This window comes from Abramis brama (assembly GCF_963993115.1).
Source record: "Abramis brama genome assembly, chromosome: 2".
NCBI lineage: Eukaryota > Metazoa > Chordata > Actinopteri > Cypriniformes > Leuciscidae > Abramis > Abramis brama.
In genome coordinates, this window is record NC_139964.1 from 3,142,775 (window position 1) to 3,167,907 (window position 25,133).

Consider the following 25,133-nt stretch of genomic DNA (forward strand, 5'->3'; position numbering starts at 1 on the left):
TTCCCTGCAAGTTTTTTTATAACCTTAAGAGAGCGTTCCCATAACGTTCACTAACGTTCTTTAAAAGTTATGTATAAATGTTTTCATTGACAATGTTTAAATGTCTCTGTTTTCAGAGAGCAGAGAAAAATCTCCAATAAAAAATGCAATAGATGTAAATTTTAGACAAGTCGAACTGTTGGATTTTTAGGCATTTTTGTCGCACAGATATTTATTATTGTAATATTTACAAAAGAACTAAATTATTTTTATAGTTTATGAGTATTCTGCTAACCATGTAACTTATCACCAGTTAGTATTTCAACATTGTGCAGTGCAAGAGTGACTGAAATGACAGATGCTCTTACTGATAAAAGGTCAGTTGAAGATGCAAGTGACTCAACGATTTATAGATGTTTCATGATCATTGAACTCAGATTCAATTGTCATCATGTCAGAGTTGCGTTAATGCGTCACTTTCTGCTGCTTCTCCACTATCCTGTCAAAATAAAGGCAAAAAGCTATTTATTAAATCTAGTTCTAGTTCTAGTTCTTTTATTTATAAAGCACATTTAAAAACAGTCTGAGGACTGACTAAAGTCCTGTACAAGTCAGATAAACACAACAGAAAACTAAGTAACCTGTAATAAATAAGACCATCAACATCATTTAAAAGCTAAATAAAACAAATGGGTTTTCAAGAGATTTAAGAAGTGATAGGGAGGGAGCAGCCCTGAGTTGTGCTGTTCCACAACCTAGGTCCCACCACCGAAAAGGCTCTATCTCCTCTACGTTTCAGTCTTGTACAAGGAACCATGAGTACATTTTGGTCACCCGACCGGAAGACTCTGGAAGGGCTATAAGGATGCAGCAGTTCAGATAGGTAGCTTGGTGCAAGGTTGTGTAGACATTTGTACACAAATAGGAGAGTTTTAAAATCAATCCTACTATGAACCGGAAGCCAGTGAAGAGCTCATAAGATAGGAGTGGCGTGATCATTCATACAACCATTCTTAAGAAATTTGGCTGCAGGATTTTGAACCAATTTTAGCCGAGTAACCTGGGACTTTGAGATGCCACAGTACAAAGAATTGCAAAAGTCCAATTGACATGTAATTAAAGCGTGTATTGCTATCTCAAGGGACTTGCGTGTATTGCTATCTCCAGACAGAAAATGTTTCATTTTTGAAAGGAGACGGAGCTGATGTATGTTACACCCCTAATGGACAATTCCGCTTCCAACCTGTAGGGTGACCAAAGAGGAAAAGTTCCATAGTGTTGCTTTAAAAGGTAACAGACTTTCTAAAATAGAGTTATTAAACTTAAAATTGTCAGATGGGCCAAAGACTATAAACTCAGTCTTTGAGTCATTTAGGGTTAAAAAGTTATAGCCAGCCAAAGCTTTACCTCATCAAGACATGCAAATAAAGACTGAATTGCAGAAGAGTCATTTCTTTTTAAAGGCAGATAGATCTGGGTGTCATCCGCATAGAAATTAAAGGATACACCATGCCTTTTCAGAATCGATCCTAAAGGAAGCATGTAGAGAGAGAACAGCAAAGGTGCCAATATAGAGCCCTGGGGGATTCCAGATACAAGAGGAGCAGCAGAGGAGATAACATTACCAATCCTGACAGAAAAATCTCTCTCAGTTAAATACGATTTAAACCAATTCAAGACTGAACCTTTTAATCCCACAGATTCTAATCTAGAGAGGAGTAATGAGTGACAGACAGTGTCAAAAGCATTTCTTTTAAATGATAAAAAGAAACAGGCAGCTTTCATTAACACACGCTATGTGCCAAGAATCAAGGCTTTTGCAATATAAATTTCTTCTGTAACACAAAGGAGGGGCGTAAGAATCTAACAGATATAAAGAGTGACTGAACAACACAAGGCACAACACAAACGGTGAGTTACTGTTTCATTCTTCATCTTTTACCTCACAGAATATTAAGACATTTCTACAACAGTGTAATCCAGAAAAATGACCACAAACACCAATAATCTGATGATTTTTTTGCTTTGATTTCTTCCAGATTTATAAATAAAACATTGATTATAATCTGCAGTGATCAGCTGAGAAAGATTGAGACGATGGCGGTAAGTTCATCCGCATTTACAGCGACTGTTTTACTTTTATTATAATTTCAGTGTGAATTGATCATTATAAATGAGGATCTTAATCAGTCGTGTCTCTGCAGATGACGGTGTGTGTCGCGGCTCTGCTCTCGGTTTTCACGGCATCTATTTGTGTTGCTGATGTTTTCAAGCCGGCCGACTGTTCTGACCTTTATAAAGCAGGACAAAAGCTCAGTGGGATTTACTCCATCTATCCAGCAGGAGACGTTCCTGTCTGGGTTTACTGTCACATGGTCTCAGATGGGAAAGATGAAGACAACGGAGGATGGACGGTACGAATGTGACTTTAGATCATCAAACACACATCAGAACATACATTATGAATCATGTATTCTATATAAACCCATCACAGGTGTTTCAGAGGAGAATGGACGGCAGTGTGAATTTCTATCGGCCGTGGAATCAGTACAAGAGCGGATTCGGGGCAACCGAGGGCGAATACTGGCTGGGTAAAAATTCACAGCTTTAAACACTGGTATTTGGTGTCAAGAAATGGTTTTGATAGAAGTGTTGATATTCATGTCCAGTGTTTGGCTGAACATGTTCTTCGTGTGTGTGTGTGTGTGTGTGTGTGTGTGTGTGAACAGGGCTGGAGAACATGTACCAGCTGACACGTAACAGAAAGTACATGCTGAGAGTGGATCTGGAGGACTTCACTGGAAGGAAGGGTTTTGCTCTGTACTCGTCCTTCTCTGTGGGTCCTGAATCTGACGGGTATAAACTGCAAGTTTCAGGATTCACTGATGGAGGAGCAGGTAGGACACTTTTATACTTTAACACTCGAGTGCACTTGTTCATGTACTTTCAAAAGTCTTTGGGATTTTACTGAAATATTCTTCATCTAAATATAATGTTAATGTCCTCAATGATGTTCCTCCTCTCTGCAGGCGACTCTCTGGCCAACCATAATGGACAGAAGTTCACCACCTTTGACAAAGACCAAGACTCCTGGCCGAATAACTGTGCCAAATCCTTTCTCGGGGCATTTTGGTACGCAGCCTGTCACTATGCAAACCCCAACGGTGTGTATTTATGGGGGGAAGATCCCACCATTTTTGCCATTGGAGATGTTTGGTACACCTGGAAGAAGAATTGGAATGTCGGTATGAAAACCATCAGCATGAAGATCAGACCTGTGTCTTAGACATTTGAAGAAACATTACAGTGAGAGAAAGAAAATAAATTAAGGTCAAAGGGTTTCCTTTAATCCGTTAACTGTGTAATTTAGAATATATCTGGCTGATATTTTGTGTAATCTCATCAGCTATTTTCTTTTTAGTTTTGGGTCACTTTAAATTTACAGCAGAAATGAATCAACAATAAACTTCAAAAAACTCCTGCAACAAACTCATTATGTGTCAATGTAGTTTGTTAATTATTGAAACTGATCAGTATAATTTCTCCATTGAAAAATCTCCAATAAAAAAAATGCAATAGATGTAAATTTTAGACAAGTCGAACTGTTGAATTTTTAGGCATTTATTTTGGTGTGTCACACAGATATTTATTATTGTGATATTTACAAAAGAACTAAATCATTTTTAGAGTATTCTGCCAACCATGTAACTTATCACCAGTTAGTATTTCAACATTGTGCAGTGCAAGAGTGACTGAAATGACAGCTGCTCTTACTGATAAAACTTCAGTTGAAGATGCGAGTGACTCAACGATTTATAGATGTTTCATGATCATTGAACTCAGATTAAATTGTCATCATGTCAGAGTTGCGTTAATGCTGCACTTTCTGCTGCTTCTCCACTATCCTTTCAAAATAAAAGCAAACAACAGTTTAATAAATGACAAAAGAAACAGGCAGCTTTCATTGCTTTTGCAATATAAATTTCTTCTGTAACACAAAGGAGGGGCGTAAGAATCTAACAGATATAAAGAGTGACTGAACAACACAACCCAGCGTTCCCATAACTTTCACTAACGTTATGTAAAAGTTATGTAAATGTTAGTAAAAACTTTCCTGAAATAATGCTTCTGGAACGTTCTTATAATGTTTATAGAGTTACAATACATTCTCGTAACGTTGAGAGAAAAACGTTCTTAGAACAAAGTTTTTAGAATGTGCTTGTGATGTTATTTGTACTTGACTGATGTTCTCATACTGTTGAGAGTTCTTAGAACTATTGATATATTGAGAACATACTATTGAGAACGTTCTTAGAACAACATTCTCAGATACAAAAGTATGTTCTTAGAATGTTTTTCTAACATTCCCATTAAGTTATGAACGTTTTTTTCTTTGTTTATGTGAACGTTAAAGGAACATTCAATTCTTCATTTTAGAAATGTTATGAAAACGTTATTTCTGAATGTTTTCTTAACGTTCCAAACATCCGTTTTTTTTAAAGTATTAAGAACGTTTTATCATTTTGGAAATGTTATGAAAACTTACTTTTTTTAAAAGTTTTCTAAACATTCAAAACATCCAGTTTTTTAAAAATGTTTTAAGAACGTTTTGTCATTTATACATAACTTTTAAAGAGCGTTAGTGAACGTTATCGGAACGCTCTCTTATTATGAGAACATTATGAGTACATCACAAGGACATTTACACATGTCTAGTTAGATTTGACTTGTCTAGTTGTATGTTTGAGTTTGTGTTCTTTTTTTCCCTTGTGGTGGGGTTGTGTTTTTGGTTTAGAAAATGTAATTTTTCCTCTTTATGATTCCATTGTTTGGACTGTGTACTACCCAGAGACTCGTACAAAATGTTGTGTACTACACAGTAAAATGTGAATCTTGAAGTAAACTCTTTTCTGTTATTTTTGTAATTCAAAGGTTAAGAAACCTCAGTGGGTAGCACTATCGCCTCGCAGCAAGAAGGTCCCCAGTTCGAGTCCCGGCTGAGCCAGGAGTTTGCAGGTTTTTTGTGATTTCCTTCAGGTAGGCTACAACAGTTCAAACCCATGCAGAATAGGACGTTTTCAATGTTTAAAAAACATTCCAAAATAACGTTTTCCTAACCTAATGGGAATGTTAGCAAAACGTTCTGACAACTTATTTTTGTAAGCTGGGAAGACACAACACAAACGGTGAGTTACTGTTTCATTCTTCAGCTTTTACCTCACAGAACATTAAGACATTTCTACAACTCAATTCAGAAAAATGACCACAAACAACAATAATCTGACGATTTTTTTCTTTGATTTCTTCCAGATTTATAAATAAAACATTGAGTAATCTCTGCAGTGATCAGCTGAGAAAAGATTGAGACGATGGCGGTAAGTTCATTCACATTTACAGCGATTGTTTTACTTTTATTATAATTTCAGTGTGAACTGATCATTATAAATGAGGATCTTGATCAATCGTGTCTCTCCAGATGACGGTGTGTGTCGCGGCTTGATATGATATGATATGGTTCCCCAAAGAAAGACTCTTTCAGTGCTACATTTTTTTTAAATAACCATTTTTTCTTAGTGAGAAAAAAATCTTTAACGGGATGGAAATATTCCATGGATGTTAAAGTCCTTATTTTAGCCTATTTCTTCTCATGAAAGCACAAATATGTTTGCTCGTTACACAGACTATGATGTAAATTGATTATATTTTGATGTAAAAATTCCCGCACAATGATCCGTGAGGAAAACGTACACCGTCTTCTCCTGCAACCCTTTCTCCCACAATACAGTTCAATTTAACTGGCAATCAAGAAAACATTAAAGCATCAGTCTCATGGTTAAACAGATTATTTAAAGAATATTGCAAAACAGTCAAAAGGACCAACTGATGATTTTCTTGCATCAACGGTTTATATTTCAACATCATTGCACAATACAAGAATGATTCAAATAGAGTTTAAAAGATGGTTTGATACTGATAAAGGTTGGGTTGTGGAAACTGTACATGCTCTAAATAAAGGACTCAGTGATTGAACACAAGATTCAGTGATCTGAACATCTCGGCCTCAGTCGTCACAACACAAACGGTGAGTTACTCTTTTATTCTTCAGCATTTACCTCATAGATGATGAATTTGTTTTTTTTCACATTGGTTTAATTTCAGTGTGAATTGATCATTATAAATGAGGATCTTGATCAGTCGTGTCTCTCCAGATGACGGTGTGTGTCGTGGCTCTGCTCTCTGTTTTCACGGCATCTGTTTGTGTTCTGATGTCTATAAAGCTGGAGAAAAGCTCATGGGATTTACTCCATCTATCCAGCAGGAGACGTTCCTGTCTGGGTTTACTGTGACATGAATTAATTTTTCGTGCTCATGTTTGTTAAAATCTTCTAACTGATTGTTGTAATATTGCTGGATCTCAGAAGACGACAGCCATTTCAGCATTGGTGTTGTTTGGTCAAGCTGGAAGAACAGTTTCACTGTCAGTATGAAATCCATCAGCATGAAACACTAGTGTTTTACAGAAGCAAACATCTGCTATATAACAAGGTTTTGCTTTCCTTTCTTAACCATGCAACTGTGTAAACCAATAAAATTGTATTTATTTTTTGGTCAGCTCTTTGCATTTACTATTAAAATGAATCAACACTTGAATGTCGATGTGTTCATGTCCTCAACAAACGCCAGAAGCTCTGAATGAGGTAAACAGTAGATAAACAGACTATAAGATGAGAGTATTCCTCTATAAATCCAGCCCAACACACTAAAATCCTATTATTATTATTTTTTTGCCAACAAACATTTACCAAGAAAAATCATACATGCCCAAGGCTGTAATCCCTGCCGATCGGTGCTTCAATGGAGTGCAGATTTAAGGTATTGAAAACTTAGGAGAATTCTGTTCTCCTTTTGAGGTGGTGTCTCTTCAAGATATCTGAGAATCCTCTACTCTCCCCCAAAATCTGGGGCCTGTTTCAGAAAGGAGGTTAAGTGAAGACTCTGAGTATCCCAGTGGGCATTTGATGTCAATTTAACATCAATGTGACATCAAACATTGATGTCAAAATTACGTCACAAAATAGGTCAAAAATGAAAGTCATATTGACGTCAAAGTGTCGATGTCAATTTGATGTCAAGATTTTGACCTCTCCTGATGTCATTTTGATGTTATTTTGATGTCATGCTTTGTTTGTTGGTATTTGATGTCAATTCAACATTTATTTGACGTCAAGATGTCATGATGTTGTAAACTGATTTAACTGATTCTATCTTAAATTGATCAATTGCCATTTCATATTTATATTGTGATCTTATTTCACTTTTTTCTAAAAAATGTAATTAATTTAAATGAGTTAAAACATAGATTTAACTCAATCCTCTTGCAGATAAGTGTTAGTGAACAACAGCACACATTAATGAGTAAGAAGACCTTAACAAATAAATCATCAATGCATCAACGGGCTCACAATCACTGCCTTTAAATAAAGCAACATGATGCAATATGTCAGCAGTGTTTCTCTGCTCATCCAGAACTGAAGCACAGGCTCTACTCTTCAGCACAATGGTGACCCACAAAACTCAACAGAAACTCTTTAAAAGTCCCATTGCATGGATTATTTTATTATTTTAGAATGTTTCCTGGGGTGCCCTTATAATGTTAGTATGTTTTTTAGATCAAAAGTTGTTATAATTTAGAAATAAAAGGCATATTTCCTAGCCTGATTTTAGCCTCTGAACGCTCTGTTTGAAGGGGCGTGTCTGTGTGAGACTTCAGTGTAAACGCCCACTGCTGTGATTGGCTGCTGTGAGACTTCAGTGTAAACGCCCACTGCTGTGATTGGCTGCTGTGAGACTTCAGTGTAAACGCCCACTGCTGTGATTGGCTGCTGTGAGACTTCAGTGTAAACGCCCTCTGCTGTGATTGGCTGACATGCTTGCATATGAAATATTTAGCATTAAATGTGAAACTCTCTCGAAAACATTTACTATTACAGCTATTAAACGTTTTTACTATTACAGCTATCGAGATTAACGGATCGTGAGAAGTTTTTTAAGTATTTAGATCTATTCCCATCACATAAAAGGTTGCAGTGATCCCAGTGGGCATTTGATGTCAATTTAACATCAATATGACATCAAACATTGATGTCAAAATTACGTCACGAAATAGGTCAAAAATGAAAGTCATATTGACGTCAACGTGTCGATGTCAATTTGATGTCAAGATTTTGATCTCTGCTGATGTCATTTTGATGTTATTTTGATGTCATGCTTTGTTGGCATTTGATGTCAATTCAACATTTATTTGATGTCATGATGTTGATCCCAGCAGGCACAGGATATGGACTACAGCGTCGGTCGTTGGATTTTGGTTGAAAATGAAAGTCGGGTTGATGTCTAAATCCAATGTTTGTTTGACGTCAAGCTCCAACGTTGGGCAGTCGTTGAATTTTGGTTGAAATAAACCAAACAAAAAGGTGAAATGCATGGCCGTACACTTATTACCAGCTTCACTTAAAACTAACCAGATTTACTTTATTTAATTTCCGGTTTAAAGAAATATTTTTTTGTATTTTCAATTCACCATGATGGTGGTTAGCGTTTGCTTTAGTTGGACTCTTGACTCTTTATCATAAAATTTTCTCTGGCTGCTATAATTGTGTGTGTATAAAGCACATTTGTTGTAGCTAAAAAAGCCTTGAGAAAATGAGATCAGGTGATGATGACTGCTTATTGATGATGATGACAACGATGACAGCATCATGCAATTGGCTGAATATCTGATCTTATTTAGTGTCTAATGCTTTGATTATATAGAACTTGTGGTTATAACATTGTTTTATTCATAATATAAGTCGTTTGATTCTACAGCATATCTACCAGTGTTGTTTGTTAAAAAATATACTTGATTTTTAAAAACTATTTAGTGCAAAAAAACCTTTCATCTATGGCAGTACTTAGACACACACAGACATCAAGAAACAGCATATGAATCTCAACAATGGTGACAATCAAACAAAATATCCAGATAATCAGATCAACTCAAGCTGCATAATTGATTAAAGCCGCAATACATGCTGGGAGATATGGGTGAGTTTTGATTGGTGGTACCCAGCATGCACTGCATCATTTCATTGATTGTCACCATTGTTGAGAGTCATACACTGATTCTTGATGGCTAAGTAATAATGTAGAGGAAAAATTTTAATGCATTAAATATTTTTAAAAACCTCTATATTATTTGATAAACAACATTGCTCTCATGCTGTAAAATTTCATGGATTCTATTATAAAACAACATTAAAAACACAAGTTCTATATAATCAAACATTATCTCCCAGCATGTATTGCGGCTTTAATCAATTATGCAGCTTGAGTTGATCTGATTATCTGGATATTTTGTTTGATTGTCACCATTGTTGAGATTCATATGCTGTTTCTTGATGTCTGTGTGTGTCTAAGTACTGCCATAGATGAAAGGTTTTTTTGCACTAAATAGTTTTTAAAAATCAAGTATATTTTTTAACAAACAACACTGGTAGATATGCTGTAGAATCAAACGACTTATATTATGAATAAAACAATGTTATAACCACAAGTTCTATATAATCAAAGCATTAGACACTAAATAAGATCAGATATTCAGCCAATTGCATGATGCTGTCATCGTTGTCATCATCATCAATAAGCAGTCATCATCACCTGATCTCATTTTCTCAAGGCTTTTTTAGCTACAACAAATGTGCTTTATACACACACAATTATAGCAGCCAGAGAAAATTTTATGATAAAGAGTCAAGAGTCCAACTAAAGCAAACGCTAACCACCATCATGGTGAATTGAAAATACAAAAAAATATTTCTTTAAACCGGAAATTAAATAAAGTAAATCTGGTTAGTTTTAAGTGAAGCTGGTAATAAGTGTACGGCCATGCATTTCACCTTTTTGTTTGGTTTATTCCAACCAAAATTCAACGACTGCCCAACGTTGGAGCTTGACGACAAACAAACATTGGATTTAGACATCAACCCGACTTTCATTTTGAACCAAAATCCAACGTCTGACCGATGTTATAGTCTATATCCTGTGCCTGCTGGGCATCTATTTGACATCAGGATGTCATGATGTTGAAGTCATTTTAATGCTATTTTGATATCATTCAGTATCAATCTCCAATATCAGATTAAATTTATCTTTTTTAGTATATGCAATTATAGTGTCTGCTGTCATTTTAAACGTGAACTAAATGTAAATATGCTAGGATTTAAATAAATAAAAACACACATGCAAAATACACCTAGGTCTACAACTTTCAAGATCATTCAGGCTAGGTCTTTTAGATGTTGAAAATGAGTCACATTGATTTACAATGAGTAATAAATACACTTTTTTCAGACATTATAGACATTGTTTTGACATAAATTTCCCATCAATTTGACGTCTTGTTTCCTGACATCAAATCAACATCGATTTAATGTCAATGATATTGACCTGAGATGTAGGGACCAGAAAAAACATGTCAGATTGATACCTTTGTTAGGCATCTTTACAACCACAAGGAAATAATTACAAAATATAATGAAAATATGCATATTCATGCATGTCATACATGGTGGTCAAAATCTTGACTATTTGTTGATGTCAAATTGACATCAAGGTGCCCGCTGGGATGTTAACCCAGAAAAGAGGGAAACTCTGAGTTTTCTGTTTCAGAATGGGAGGTATGTCAAACCTGAGAAAGCAGAGTAAGTCAAGCCCGTTTCTGAAAGAGAGGTAACTTATACTCATAAGAATACCCGTTTATACTTAGATTTAAACTTTGGCTACTCCACATAAAAATGTGAATAAATCTGAATGTGTAGATTGTTTGATGTGTAGACACATAATATTAACATTACCTCTGTAGGCCTCTCTGTGGCAGCAGAAACTCTTCATCCCCATCGTCCTGTGAAGATGAGCATTTGGTCGAGTGCACTTTATAACACTATTTGTCATAATTTCTGGTGTATTGAGTAGGCGACTTACAACTGCCTGTGGTTCTGTTGCAACAGGAGGCTCCAAATTACCATCAGAATCTGTTGGGACCAACAAAAAACCCAACCCAAAGTAAAATAAATGGAAATATCAAAAATAGCCTATATAAAAAATAACACATATGTAAACCTCTTACAATTTATGAAGGCCCTTGGATCTTCGGGAGTGACTGGCTCTGATGCACAACTAGACACTGGATGCTATTTAGTTATTTAACATGTCAAATGTTTGTAAAGTCAGGTAGCCTGCACCCATGATATGCTCAAGCCTTACTTGATTGAATTATGTTTTTATATGTAATTTTCAGCTGCTGCCATGTTCTTCTACTACCTTCAGGATTGCCCCTACATGAAAATTAAAATTAGGTTGAATAACACACTGTTCTTCCAGTTTCACCTCTGATATTATAACAGTTGGGCAAGTTACTCTAATATAGTTATGAGTCATAGTTATAACGACCAGGCATCAAACTTTTCTCGGTCTTTATCCGACATGTTATCGTAGTTGTAGAACTTTTTGTCGGGGTATGGTCCGATATAGTTCTCATTTTCCACCCTGGTGAAAAGATGGGGGAAGTAGCCTTTTTCAGTCGTCGTTAAGTCTAACGCCGCGGGCATTTTGGCGAGAGCAAATGGGAAAAATGAGTAGCTATCGATATATCGCTGGTCAAATGCATCATCGTACAACAAGAGTAGTTTGCAGCCTTGCATTATGACCTCAATCGCGATCCCTGATTTGCAAAAATACTCGAGGATTAGAAAGGCGTTGAATCTGGAGGCGTAATGAGCGATGAAGCAGTAGCCTTCGTGGTTGTCTGAAGCGCTTGATTAGCTTAGCTATGCAGTCGGTACCGCGGGCAGTAAATTTCATGCCTTTGAATGTGATGGCGCAAACAAAATTAGCCACGTGTCGACCATTTTCGTAATGCGTTTCAAAATCGTAGAAGATGTATTTCTGACACGGTTCTTTAGGCTCTATAGGCTGTATGAAGCATTGATGCTCACCATCGCCCACCAGATGTTCGCGACAATAGACGCATTTGTCTGGGGCGCATATGTGTTTGGTTTTCTTGCTGCCCGGTTTAACGTTGTAACGTCTGCCACATAGTTTGCAGTATTTGATCATATCACAGGCAGGGTATTCCTGTCTGGGAGGTGTTTTTTTTTAATGCATTTCGAAACAATAAGCCGATTTACAGTACCGCAAACAATCGGGGCAATGTATGATTCTTTCAGGGAACCTAAAACATTCCGCATCAAAACAGATGTTGCAGGCATGCTTACATCGATGGTGTCTGCGGTCGCTGTAACTTTTGTAGCAAAATGGACACACGTAATCTGAACCGATGAATGCCGTCAAACTCGTTATCATGTAGTAGTGGTCGTTGTGGAGATACAGGAAGACTGTTTTTGGGTGGGGCTCGTCAGAATTTTTGTAGGTTTCTAAGACCAAGGCATTAGATCTGTGAAATACGACGATTTTAATGCCTAGCGCTCGTTCAAACGAGGCTATGTCGCCGAGACCGATTCGGTCTTGGATTGAGAAGCCGACGCTGTTTTGAATGCCGGTAGCCAGCTTTTCTAACTCGCTCTCGGGGTGTTGAGGGTTAAGAAAACGGGCGATACAGATGGAGAAGCACAAATTATTTGAAATATTGATGGGGGAGAATAAACTCGTCTTTTTTCTTTTGATCACCTCATCCACAGCCAGGTCCGTGAGTTTCCGTCGAGGCCTACCCCCGCCTTGTCTGCTCATGGCAAGGGAGGCTTCAAATTCGACCGCATGGTCAGAGAGTAACCGGTCGTTGTTCTGTAAAACTTTTTCGATTTGATCCATAAACCCATCCACGTCGTAATTATTACCGGGGGTTAAAATCCCACTAACGGGGGTCTGTAAACTGGGGGCCGTTATTGTGATATGTCTGTGTCAGAGTATAGCAGACGGTCGCCTAGTCTGTCCATCAATTCGTACAATTCCAGTCGGGCGTGCGCGGTAGTGAAAGCGCCCACAAAAACATTCACGTCACGCGCCTTGCAAACATCCTCTTTGTCGGGTTTATGCTGGACGAGAGCTACGTCGTCTGAGACGAATGAGAAATACGTCAACGTGTCGGTATTGCCAAAAACAATTCTGGTGAAATCTTCCGGCTCGCTCACCAGAATCGTTTGAGGTAAGTTCGGTCTTAAAGAGAAGCGTCCCCACAAGCTATTCAGAATTAATTTAGTGATTGCCCTCTGGGCGGCATTGTACTTGATTTTTTCCGGATCGAGTTGAATGCCCTCTTTTTCAAAATAGTCACGAATGTAATCCTCTTTCTCTGCATCCGTGACGACATTCGAAGGGTACCCCGACGCTTGTTGTTTCAAACGCAAGAACGTTTTTACGTATTCGGCAAACAACGTGTCTGACCGTTGTGGAAAATGCCAAACCTCATCTATCTTGGCTACCACATAGCCCTTCTCGATGGCTTTTAAAAGCTCGATACTGACCCAACAGCCCGAGAGCGATCTTTCCTCATCCGTGTGGGTACAGCTCGTGGTCTGGTTTTGGTCTTGAGCGCAGGTTCTACATAGCGGAAACATGAGTTTTCCCTGGCATCTGTAAGGGAGAACCGGATGCAGTAATTTACGGGGAGGGTACACGGTCGCTTTGATAAGTCCGTAATAGTTTTCAATCGGTTCGAAATCTGCGAAAATGATTTGGGGGTGTTTGATCGGATAGCTTTTCCTGGCCTGGCAGAAAGGATACAAGCTTGAAATCCAGATATCTTATTTTCTCATCACCGTTCACTTTGTGGTATAGTTTATAGGCGTTGGTTCGGCCTCCGTAAAGCGCATCACGAGGATTTAATCTCTCTGGGGCGGAATAATTGGCCATAAATTCTATCACGGAGGGATCGGTCTTTTTCATCCGGTTCCATTCGCATTCCCAAAGAACCTCGATTTGCAAACCGTACACGTTCCGGAGAATCTCAATCTTATCGTCAAACTGGTTCCTGAGAACCCCGTAAGGTACTCTGGACAGGGGGTGCACCTGATTGGGTTCAAAGCGACAGCAGTGCCCGTGGAAGATGCACCCCGCGTATTCTAAGCCGTGCCTGACACCGTCCTGCTCGTAGTAGCCGTCTATTAAGTAACTACCAATCGATACTTCGCCGTGGTTTAAGGCATGATGAAGGTCCACGTTTCGAGTCTTTTTTATATACTCGAGCCATTCGATCGATCCGCTTGAGTAGGACTTATTCTGATGGATGTACGCTTTGTTATGCGTCAGGGCGAGCGTGTTTCTGGCGAGATAATGTGTTTTGAAGACCCCCATCGCACAGCTGGCGATCGTCGTGAACCCAAAAGGGTCGAGTTGGGTGCAGTCTAAGAAAGACGCCCTGTACTTCATGCATCCTTTGCGCAATAACACAACGTCGTTAACGCCGTAGGCGTACAGTTCTTTCTTGAAGTTAAAGAACTTACCCTTCACCATGCTGTACATTGATCACCGGCGAATTTGGGTCAAATTCCCTAGCGAAATTCACAATTCCATTTAGCATGTCATGTAGGCGGGTATGATAACAGGCCAAATCTGTAGAGTTAATCTCTCTCAGATTCGTAGTCCTTCTCAACGTCACGCTATTGAAACGAGGTCGTGGTAAAACATGATATCCGTTAACCCTCGCGAATCAACCTATCAATGTCTGTACGGCTTAATCGAGTCTGTGTAGTAGGGTCGACATTACCTGATGAGGATGGTTGCAAAGTATCATTACCGTCAGGGTGCTCTGAGTTGTCAGGATCCGCGTCGGTACATGGGTGGGTGTTTAAAACACCTCCATGTTGTAGAACGGGGTCGTTGTCTAGACTTAGCAGAGGATCAAACAAATTCATATGTGGATTTACGGCTAATTCAAAAAGATCCAACATAGCAGGGGGTTGTGAAGATTCTAGATTAAACAAATACTGTTCTAAAGAATCCGGCAGTATACTTAGCATTTCGATCTCGTCCGGAGACAGTTCTGTGGGGGATTGGTCTGATTGGCAGAAGTCTGCGTTGTCTGACCCGTCCATTTTTAGATTTCAGACCAAAACACGTACTATTACAAAATCATAGAGTTAAAACAAGCATACATGGACTATTACAAATCATAAGAGTATAAAAAGCTGAACTATTACAGATTTCATATAGTAAAAAAATCATAAATTAACTATTACAAATCAGAATATAAAAAGCATATATGACTTGTTACAAAATCAGAGTATAAAGGAAATATCAGATTATATGTAAACAAAGTATAAAAAGTATAAAACATAAATGAAATATCAGATTATATGTAAACAGAGTATAGATGAAATATTACAAAACGTGCAATATAAGAATTACTGGGAATACATCTATATTCAATTTGACTCCGTCGTCTCATCTATGATGGTGAGAATAAGGTGATGCAAAATGAGCACCAATTCCTGATGGTATTGGCTCACCATACGATCATTTCTATCAAACCGCTGTTCAATCGTTGATCTCATAGCATTGACGCGACGGAATATTTCATTGGCCAGATCCTGAATAAAGCGATCCTGCGCATCGAATCGGCTGCGTGTCTTGAGGTGATAGGCACGGAGCTCACCGCGCAATGCGTCTAATCTGCTATAGGTTTCGATTTGTCTGTCACGAGACTCACTGTGCAACGCAATCAATTTATTGTTAATATCATCTTGTACGTCACGGAGTTCGATGTATTTGTTGTTTATGTCAACCTGTGCGTCGCGAAACTCTTGACCCAATGATTCTATCGAATTAATGAGCCTATGCGTTGGAGGCGCATCATCGAATGATTCATCAACCTGCTGAGGCGCCGGCACTTCTTCCACTTCTACTTCTTCCGACGACGGTGAGCGTGAAGGATATGGTGTTTGACCCGCATTGGTGGTTGACACCTCGCCACGCTCGCTCGTCCAAGAACTCTGGTCCCAAGCATCGAGTTGAGACGTACCCCAGGTAGTCACATCATCCTTATGGCTTCTACTCGAGTCTGCTGTGTGTAAAAAATAAAAAATCTTAATGGCGTGACTCCGCCGGAGTTTAAATGCAAAAAATGTAGATATTCTTACCATAAAACAACGCAGTCTCAGGACTGGTCGATGGGCTGCTTGGTGGTGTCAGACAAAGAGTTTTCCTCTCTGGAGAGCTCTCAGGACTGATCGCCGGGGTGAAACGACAAGTCTTTCTCGGTAGTTCGCCGCTCGGTTCAGGTCGGACCACCGCTGTAAAACGATAAGTCTTTCTTGGTGGTTCGCCGCTTGGTCCGGGACTGGCCGGTGAGGTAGGACGATTCGTTTTTCTAGTCTTCTTTCTTGCTGGTTCACCGCTGGTTCCAGGAAGTGGTTTGTCGTCGTTGGATCCTATTGGATTCTCGACATGTGCCGGAGTGGAATCAGGTACGATGTGGGCCCTGTCTGTTACATTGACGGTTGGGTTTTCATTGTCATCTTGCGTGAGACCGATGACCGTCTCGAAGCCGGGTTGGGTGATAAATTGTATAAAATCTAAAAATAAAAATTTGATTTATCATAAACATAAAAGAAATTTAAAAAATAGATTTCTCATAAGCATAAAAAACGTGTGAGATGGATCTTGCTTTACCATTGGCTGAGCTGTCCGGATCAATAGCCCGAGCAGCTACTGTGAATTAAAAAATACAAAATTAAAATGCTTTCAATTTATAAAAAGACTAATTAAAATATATGTTAATTTTAATTTATAAAAAGAATAGTTAATACGTACTTACACATATTGATAGCATCAAAGGCTTGCTGCTCGGTATTTGAACCTGTGATAATAATAAAAAAAAAATCAGTGTTTTATAACAAATAATTAAAAAATCATTTAAAATATCTGTGTTTTATAACAAATAGGAAATAATAACATTCCTAAATCAAATAATTTTAAAATTACAAATATACATCACATTTTAAATGTTATTTCTACATTGAAACATGCATCATAATACATACAGGCCGACAGGCGGCAGTATTTTCACTATAACAGGGTGTCATAACATTAAACCCCCACCAGATGGCGTAATTTTCACTATAACAGGGTGTCACAACATTAAACCCCCACCAGATGGCGTAATTTTCACTATAACAGGGTGTCATAACATTAAACCCCCACCAGATGGCGTAATTTTCACTATAACAGGGTGTCATTTCAACCCAGACTCAGCAGAGGGAGCCATTTCACTGTCATATCATCAAAAATCCAGCAGAGGAAGCCATTTCACTAAGAGCAGTTAGCAACTGACAAATGGTGCTAAGCTAGAACCCATGCATTGCTCATCGGGAGCTCTAACAACCCACGATGGCGTGTTAATACATGACAGATGGGTAACGCGATGGCAAAACGCCGATTTAATGGACCAGAATTGTTTTTCTGAAATCCTATACATAGCAAACTGAATTGTAGCATGGTAAGCTAAACGCTAAGTCACATGTAACAACAGGATGCCGTCGTCTTTTCAAAATAAAAGTCTTTTTCATACAAAACAGTCTAGCACTGATATTAAGACAAATAAAACATCGCTGCATAATCATAATTTGTGATAAATTAATAGAGTGGTTAAAATATCTCTATCAGCAGATAAAATAAAACAGCATGGCATACTTTATGCATATAGTAGTTAAAATATCTCTATCAGCGGATAAAATAAAACAACATATCATAGTTTATGAATATTCACTAACAGCAGATAAAATACCAATGCATGTTTTATTACAGTAATATGGTTTAAAGCCGCCATAACATCATAGACTGTAAAAATAGCATAACATACTTTGATCAATTAAAGTCCACATGAAATCAAAATTGACCATATTTACTTTGTTTGCCTAAATTGATCGTTTTGTGGTGAACAATTCATCCATGCAAGTCAATCCACACAAAAAAATTTTTTGGCTTCGTAATCTTTAATCAGAATCTGAAAATGCCCCTCCCCTCTGCATTGGAGGACCTTCCCTGATGACGTAGGTTTGAGGACTTGGGTTGGGAAACGCTTAACCACTCCCCTCAAACCGTTAGTCTGCTATGAGCAGAGATGGAGAGGAGGAGCGCTAGAGTAAAACCCTGCCCTCTGTTCAATATTCCTTTTCACTGGGAAATACGTCACAACACTGGAGAAAAGTCGTTTGCAACTTCCGGTTCACGCGGACTTTAATAGTATTTAAAAATCACTAACAGCATATCATAGTTTATGAATATAGCCACTAACAGCAGATAAAATACCAATGTATGTTTTATTACAGTAATGAATTGTAATATGGTTTAAAGACATCATAACATCATAGACTGTAAAAAATAGCATAACATACTTTTGATCAATTAATAGTATTTAAAAATCACTAACAGCAGATAAAATAAAACAGCATAGCATGCAATGAGAAAAAACTCACTTTTATCCATTGTCTTCTCCGTCCGGAAAGTTTTTGGGGCAAGTGATTGTCTTGGAGGCTCTCGGAGAAAGTTTTGGCACAAGTTATGCTTTGAACACATCAAATTGCATTTATAAAGGTGACTATATGAAAGAAATCGGTGTTGAGTGTCCACTAGGTGTCATCCTTGTTCTATGAATGGACCTGTGAAATTTGTGGAAACGAAGCAAGGTCACCCGTGTCACCATAAATTCGTGGGCACAAGAGATGCTAGACGCGGTCCAACCGTAATTCATAGATAGAACCGTCAGAAAACTGTCAAAAACATGGTACTCCTGCATGAAATACGATGGTTTTAATTAACAACATCTTTAAAGATATTATGATTTTGAAGTAAATTCAGACGAAAGTGAACGGTGGCATGCATACACACACACACACACACACACACACACACACACACAGGGAGTGATTTTTGTAGCGCCGCAGGTCACAAAAAGGTGATGTGAAAACACCGCCTTCAGCTCTCTAAAAAATGTAGAATGGATTTTGTTTATCTGAAACAATTGGTTTCAGTATATTTTTTATAACCATTTCACTTATGCTTTTAAAGTTATGTTTTTCAACTTTAGTTAGTCTGATATAGACTTCACCGTGTTTCAGATGTGAAAAGGAGGGAGATGTCAGAGCTCACAGGAATAGGGGGCGCGCATAGACGTGCGCGCGCCCACTCTCTGCCTGCACAGACACACACACACACACACACACACACACACATACATACATTAAACGCACGCTCCAGTCTGAGTGCGCTGGTTGAGACATTCAGGAAAGGAGTGTTTTTGTTTTACCACTTTTAATAATTTGAAAAACATTATTACAACTTTTAAACTTTTAGGATTATAATTTGAAAATCATTTTAACCGTAACAAAACATTGACCATGTCTCATTCTGATCGTCGATTCAGAGAGAGACCAACAGATGGAGCTGCGAGCCCGTTTCATAAGCTGTAGGTTCTCTCTAAATAAGGTAAGATGATTTTATTAATCTAAACTAATTGGTTTTAGTAAGCTTTTTATTTTATATTCTTTTATTCATCTAAAACTAAAATAATTGGTTTTAGTAAGCTTTTTATTTTATATTCCTTTATTCATCTAAAATAATTGGATCAATAAGATATTTATATTATACTTTTAAAAAGAACTTTAGCATGATGATTATTATATAAATTATATAAAGGATGTTTTACATATGAATGTGAAATAACTGAATGTTTTTTCAACCTTTAATTGTTTTAGATTATATAAATTATAGAATGTTTTATATATAATTGTGAATTAACTGAATGTCACATATATGAAATAACTGACCCCATTTATATACTGCTCAGGAATGCAAGGGTGGGAGGGAGCGCAGGCACAAGCCTCATAACCACACACGCACACACATAACCGCACACAAACCCATATAACTGGGACAAAGTTCAAACAACCCTCAAAAAAAACATCTGTCAAACTACCCGTCTAAAACTATCCTTCAAAACTATGATTTAGGACTAGATAGGTCATGGGGCAAAAACTAACTGTCAAAAAACATGATCGATGTGTGGGAGGGGTCAATAGGTTAATCCCATGACCTCATTCCGGAAGTTCAACCCATCAATCATAGGGTCACCGGAAGTTCAACCTGTCACAAAGGTCAAAGGTCAAAGTCGTAAATCATTTTGACACATGCCCCCCTATATTAACTACTCATGTGATCCTGCCATGTGTTCCCTTGTCTGATGTGTCATGTTGTCATTGGTTCATTGTTTCATTGTTCACAGGTGTCCCTTGTCTAGTCATTAGTCTTGTGTGTATTTAAGCCCTCTTGTTTGCCATGTGTCTTTGTCAAGTATTGTTTCCTGTAATCTGCTGTGATGTAAGTTCGTGTTCATGCTTTGGTTTTTGTTTTCATGCCATGCCACGCCATGTTTTTGTTTCATGTTTTATTTTAGTTACAATAAACTGCACTTGGGTTCTCCTTTACACTTGCCTCCAGTGGACCCCTTATTACAGAATACATGACCTTTTACTATGAACCCAGCAGTTGCCCTCCTTTGTCTTCGTCAAGACAACCTCACCATTGAGGATTATGTTGCAGAGTTTTCTGAACTCTCTCACCTTTTGGACTTTAATGATGTGGCTCTCAAGGACATTTTTAGGGTGGGGTTGAATGAGCCTGTTTGCTCCCAGCTGCCTGGGGGGAAAATTCATTGGTCTCTAGCACAATACATGGACTATGCACTATTATTGAGCAGTTCCTCATTTACTGTGGGTTTTGAGGAGAAGCCCCACAAACCCACAGTATCTGCCAAGCCTGAGCCACTTCACGTCATGCCTGCCAAGCCTGAGCCACGTCACGTCATGCCTGCCAAGCCTGAGCCACTTCACGTCATGCCTGCCAAGCCTGAGCCACGTCACGTCATGCCTGCCAAGCCTGAGCCACTTCACGTCATGCCTGCCAAGCCTGAGCCACTTCACGTCATGCCTGCCAAGCCTGAGCCACTTCACGTCATGTCTGCCAAGCCTGAGCCACTTCACGTCATGCCTGCCAAGCCTGAGCCACGTCACGTCATGCCTGCCAAGCCTGAGCCACTTCACGTCATGCCTGCCAAGCCTGAGCCACTTCACGTCATGTCTGCCAAGCCTGAGCCACTTCACGTCATGCCTGCCAAGCCTGAGCCACTTCACGTCATGCCTGCCAAGCCTGAGCCACGTCACGTCATGCCTGCCAAGCCTGAGCCACGTCACGTCATGTCTGCCAAGCCTGAGCCACTTCACGTCATGTCTGCCAAGCCTGAGCCACTTCATGTCATGCCTGCCAAGCCTAAACCACGTCACGTCACGTCATGTTTGCCAAGCCTGAGCCACTTCACGTCATGCCTGCCAAGCCTGAGCAACTTCATGTCATGCCTGCCAAGCCTGAGCCACTTCATGTCATGCCTGCCAAGCCTGAGCCACGTCACGTCACGTCACGTCATGTCTGCCAAGCCTGAGCCACTTCACGTCATGTCTGCCAAGCCTGAGCCACTTCACGTCATGCCTGCCAAGCCTGAGCCACTTCACGTCATGCCTGCCAAGCCTGAGCCACTTCATGTCATGCCTGCCAAGCCTGAGCCACTTCATGCCATGCCTGCCAAGCCTGAGCCACGTCACGTCACGTCAGCCAAGCCTGAGCCACTTCACGTCATGCCTGCCAAGCCTGAGCCACTTCATGTCATGCCTGCCAAGCCTGAGCCACTTCATGTCATGCCTGCCAAGCCTGAATCTCTTCATGTCATGCCTACTAAGCCTGAATCTCTTCACGTCATGCCTGCCAAGTCTGAGTCTGTTCACGCCACGTCTTCCGCCGAGCCAGTGTCTCCGGACAAGATGGCCGCCGCCGAGCCAGTGTCTCCTGACAAGATGGCCGCCAGCCACGCCTGAACCTGAGCCCTCAGCACAGATGGCCGCTGCCACGCCTGAACCTGAGCCCTAAGCAGAGATGGCTGCCGCCACGCCTGAACCTGAGCCCTCAGCAGAGATGGCCGCCGCCACGCCTGAACCTGAGCCCTCAACAGAGATGGCCGCCGCCACACCTGAACCTGAGCCCTAAGCAGAGATGGCCGCCGCTACGCCTGAACCTGAGCCCTAAGCAGAGATGGCCGCCGCTACGCCTGAACCTGAGCCCTCAACAGAGATGGCCGCCGCCACGCCTGCGTCGCGTCGATTTGGTCAACAGCAGCGCTGCAAAAAAGTATCTCGGTGGATACTTTATGCAAATGAGAGCGTCAAAATGCGGGGCAGCAGCCAATGGAAACTCGGCGGCGAGAATTTGTGTATGGGCGTTGCTATCGACAGCCTGAAGTACTGCTGAAACCCAAGCAGCGAAAACATCACAGGCGTTGCGTCGGAAAAAAAATTGATCGGACGCTGGTGGACAAGCGGCTTTAATATATGTGTATATATATATATATATATATATGTGTGTATATATACAGTATGTGTATATATATATTTGTATATATATATATATATTTGTATATATATATATATATATATATATATATATATATATATATATATATATATATGTGTGTATGAATTGGTTCACTAACTTCAAGTCTGTACACTGAGATATGTTGATTATACTGGAAATCAAATGTTTAAAGTAATCTATCCCTTCAGAGTGATGATCCAACAGGAAGGTGAGATCTTTTACTCCATTCCAGTAAGGGGGGTGGACAAAAGTGAAAGTGGGACTACAGTTAGTCCCAAAGGGGGGATTATGTTGAAGAATTTCCCTTGTCTCATGTAAAAGTCTGAATACTGTAATGCCCAGCAGAAAATAGGTCACAAAAGGAAGAGAGAATGGAAAAATACCCAGTGTGCATAAGAAATGCAAGGTGTCAAAATACAGTATGAAACAGAACACCATTATGTAAGGTTTTGGGATGTTTGACCAATAGAGAATACATGTCTAATTGTGTCAAAGTCACCAGGTGTGACAGAGGGGAAGAGATAGATTTGAGGGTATCCATTATACAAAATGGGTGCTGGATACTGTAACTTCAGATATCTGGATGGCCAGCCGGCTTCTCACTTTGTTGCTTGTCAATAAAGTTAATTCTTCTGACCTGGAACCTCGACTCTAAGAAACTTCTTTGAGACCTGAACCAAAAAGAACTATGAATTTGCCACAACAATAGTTTCCAAATTTGCTACGGTCAATGTTCAGACTCTGCTCTATATATGTGTCAATGTCACAACTTCTAACCAAACACTTTTATATGCTGCCATAGACTTCAATTCAGGTGTAATAATCATAAGAAGAATATAGCTGTTTTCAGAATATAGCTGAATCACTGTAAGCACAGCATGTCAAACAAAACAGTGAACATTCATTAAATCTAACATAGATTATGAGAGAGACCACATTTACACCCAAAATGATAATCATGATGAATTAATCAAAATTACAAATTGTAGACATAAAATCAAACAGATACAGTAAGATTCACTGAATATATAAAATACAATTGTATCTGTCACTGCATGTTTAACTTCCATCAAGGATAACAGATGCCTTTTTCATTTTCAACCAAAATGTGGGTGTTCATAAAGTAAATTTCCTCTGTAACAGAGGAGGAGTCTGAGAATCTGACAGATATATAAAGAGTTTTTGTCAGACTGAACAACACAAACGGTGAGTTACTGTTTTATTCTTCATTTACTTAACAGAACATTCAGACATTTATACAGCTTTATACAAGAAAACGGACACAATATAAAAATGTTTTTATTATTTTTGTCTAGATAAAACAAATCTCTGCTGTGATCTACTGAGGAGAGACTGAGAAGATGGTAGCAAGTTCATCAATAAGTCTACGTTCCTAGAAAGGGATTCAGCTTTATTTCAGTGTGATGTTCATCTCTTTCTCTCTGTCTCGTGCAGTTGATGGTGTTCTTGGCGGTTCTTTTCTCTGTTGTTCTGGTGAGCGGGTGCAGTCAGGATGGAGACATGCCGGCCGACTGTTCTGACCTTTATAAAGCAGGACAAAAGCTCAGTGGGATTTACTCCATCTATCCAGCAGGAGATGTTCCTGTATGGGTTTACTGCCACATGGTCTCAGATGGGAAAGATGAAGACAAAGGAGGATGGACGGTACGAATGTGACTTTAGATCATCAAACACACATCAGAACATACATTATGAATCATATATTCTATATAAACCCATCACAGGTGTTTCAGAGGAGAATGGACGGCAGTGTGAATTTCTATCAGCCGTGGAATCAGTACAAGAGAGGATTCGGGAATGTGGAGAGCGAATACTGGCTGGGTAAGATCTCACAGCGTGTGTCTGTTTGTGTGGATGATCATGTGTTTGGTTGAACATGTTCTTCATGTGTGTGTGTGAACAGGGCTGGAGAACATCTACCAGCTGACACGTTACAGAAAGTACATGCTGAGAGTGGATCTGGAGGACTTCACTGGAAGGAAGGGTTTTGCTCTGTACTCGTCCTTCTCTGTGGATTGTGAAACTCACGGGTATAAACTGCATGTTTCAGGGTTCAAGGATGGAGGAGCTGGTAGGACACTTTCATTCACATTCAAGAAATCACACTCAGTTGAGTAAACGTTCACCTGATGTCCTCAATGATGCTCTTCTTCTCTGCAGGCGACTCTTTATCTAGCCATAATGGACAGAAGTTCTCCACCTTTGACAAAGACCAAGATGCTTCAGATATTAACTGTGCCAAACAGTTTCTCGGGGCATTTTGGTACAACGCCTGTCACCATGCAAACCCCAATGGTGTGTATTTATGGGGAGAAGATCCCACTATTTATGCCATTGGAGATGTTTGGTCATCCTGGAAGAATTATGCTGTCGGTATGAAAACCATCAGCATGAAGATCAGACGTGTGTCTTAGACCTTTGAAGAAACATTACAGAGTTTCTCAGAAACAAACAACAAAACAATCAAATTAAGGTTTTGGATTTCCTTTCCTCTGTTAACTGTGAAACTTATTAAATCCTGATATATATGGTAACTTGGGATATATGGCTCTTGTTTGTGTAATCTCGTCAATTATTTTCTTCTTTGTTTTGGGTCACTTTTTTAAATCTACAACTGAAACAAATCAACAATAAACTTTAATAAACTCCAGCAATGAAAAGCA

At 39.3% G+C, this 25,133-nt stretch overlaps 3 protein-coding genes across 9 annotated transcripts; 2 read left to right on the forward strand and 1 right to left on the reverse strand.

Moving 5' to 3' along the window:
• Positions 1-1,931: 1,931 nt before the first annotated feature.
• On the forward strand, positions 1,932-6,591 carry LOC311077501 (microfibril-associated glycoprotein 4-like). Of its 4 annotated transcripts, XR_014604900.1 has the most exons (7): positions 1,932-2,082; positions 2,184-2,393; positions 2,474-2,570; positions 2,709-2,876; positions 3,009-3,111; positions 4,912-5,354; positions 5,456-6,591. XR_014604900.1 is itself a non-coding variant. In XM_084106038.1 (6 exons), exons 1-6 carry the CDS (start codon positions 2,077-2,079, stop codon positions 4,931-4,933), a joined length of 606 nt encoding a protein of 201 aa, XP_083962164.1. In that variant the 5' UTR covers positions 1,932-2,076; the 3' UTR covers positions 4,934-6,591. The 4 variants fall into 4 exon arrangements, 3 of the variants coding, with proteins under 3 accessions (XP_083962164.1, XP_083962163.1, XP_083962162.1); XM_084106038.1 differs by having other exon boundaries at positions 4,912-6,591; XM_084106037.1 differs by lacking the exons at positions 4,912-5,354; positions 5,456-6,591 and adding an exon at positions 3,347-3,472 and having other exon boundaries at positions 1,933-2,082; positions 3,009-3,304.
• LOC311077493 (uncharacterized protein) lies at positions 6,108-16,808 on the reverse strand. Of its 3 annotated transcripts, XM_084106027.1 has the most exons (7): positions 16,786-16,808; positions 16,645-16,683; positions 16,113-16,547; positions 15,846-16,036; positions 11,002-11,051; positions 10,875-10,921; positions 6,108-6,945 (listed from the first exon to the last, which is right to left on the reverse strand). In XM_084106027.1, the coding sequence occupies exons 1-7, from the start codon at positions 16,802-16,804 to the stop codon at positions 6,902-6,904; spliced, it is 825 nt and encodes a 274-aa protein (XP_083962153.1). In that variant the 5' UTR covers positions 16,805-16,808; the 3' UTR covers positions 6,108-6,901. The 3 variants fall into 3 exon arrangements, with proteins under 3 accessions (XP_083962153.1, XP_083962152.1, XP_083962154.1); XM_084106026.1 differs by lacking the exon at positions 6,108-6,945 and having other exon boundaries at positions 10,224-10,921; XM_084106028.1 differs by lacking the exons at positions 6,108-6,945; positions 10,875-10,921; positions 11,002-11,051 and adding an exon at positions 15,031-15,094.
• On the forward strand, positions 6,189-25,133 carry LOC311077507 (microfibril-associated glycoprotein 4-like; the record flags this gene model as incomplete). Of its 2 annotated transcripts, none has more annotated exons than XM_084106047.1 (5): positions 6,189-6,239; positions 23,962-24,114; positions 24,195-24,291; positions 24,374-24,541; positions 24,631-25,133. In XM_084106047.1, the coding sequence occupies 5 exons, from the start codon at positions 6,189-6,191 to the stop codon at positions 24,882-24,884; spliced, it is 723 nt and encodes a 240-aa protein (XP_083962173.1). In that variant the 3' UTR covers positions 24,885-25,133. The 2 variants fall into 2 exon arrangements, with proteins under 2 accessions (XP_083962173.1, XP_083962172.1); XM_084106046.1 differs by lacking the exon at positions 6,189-6,239 and adding an exon at positions 23,739-23,813 and having other exon boundaries at positions 23,905-24,114.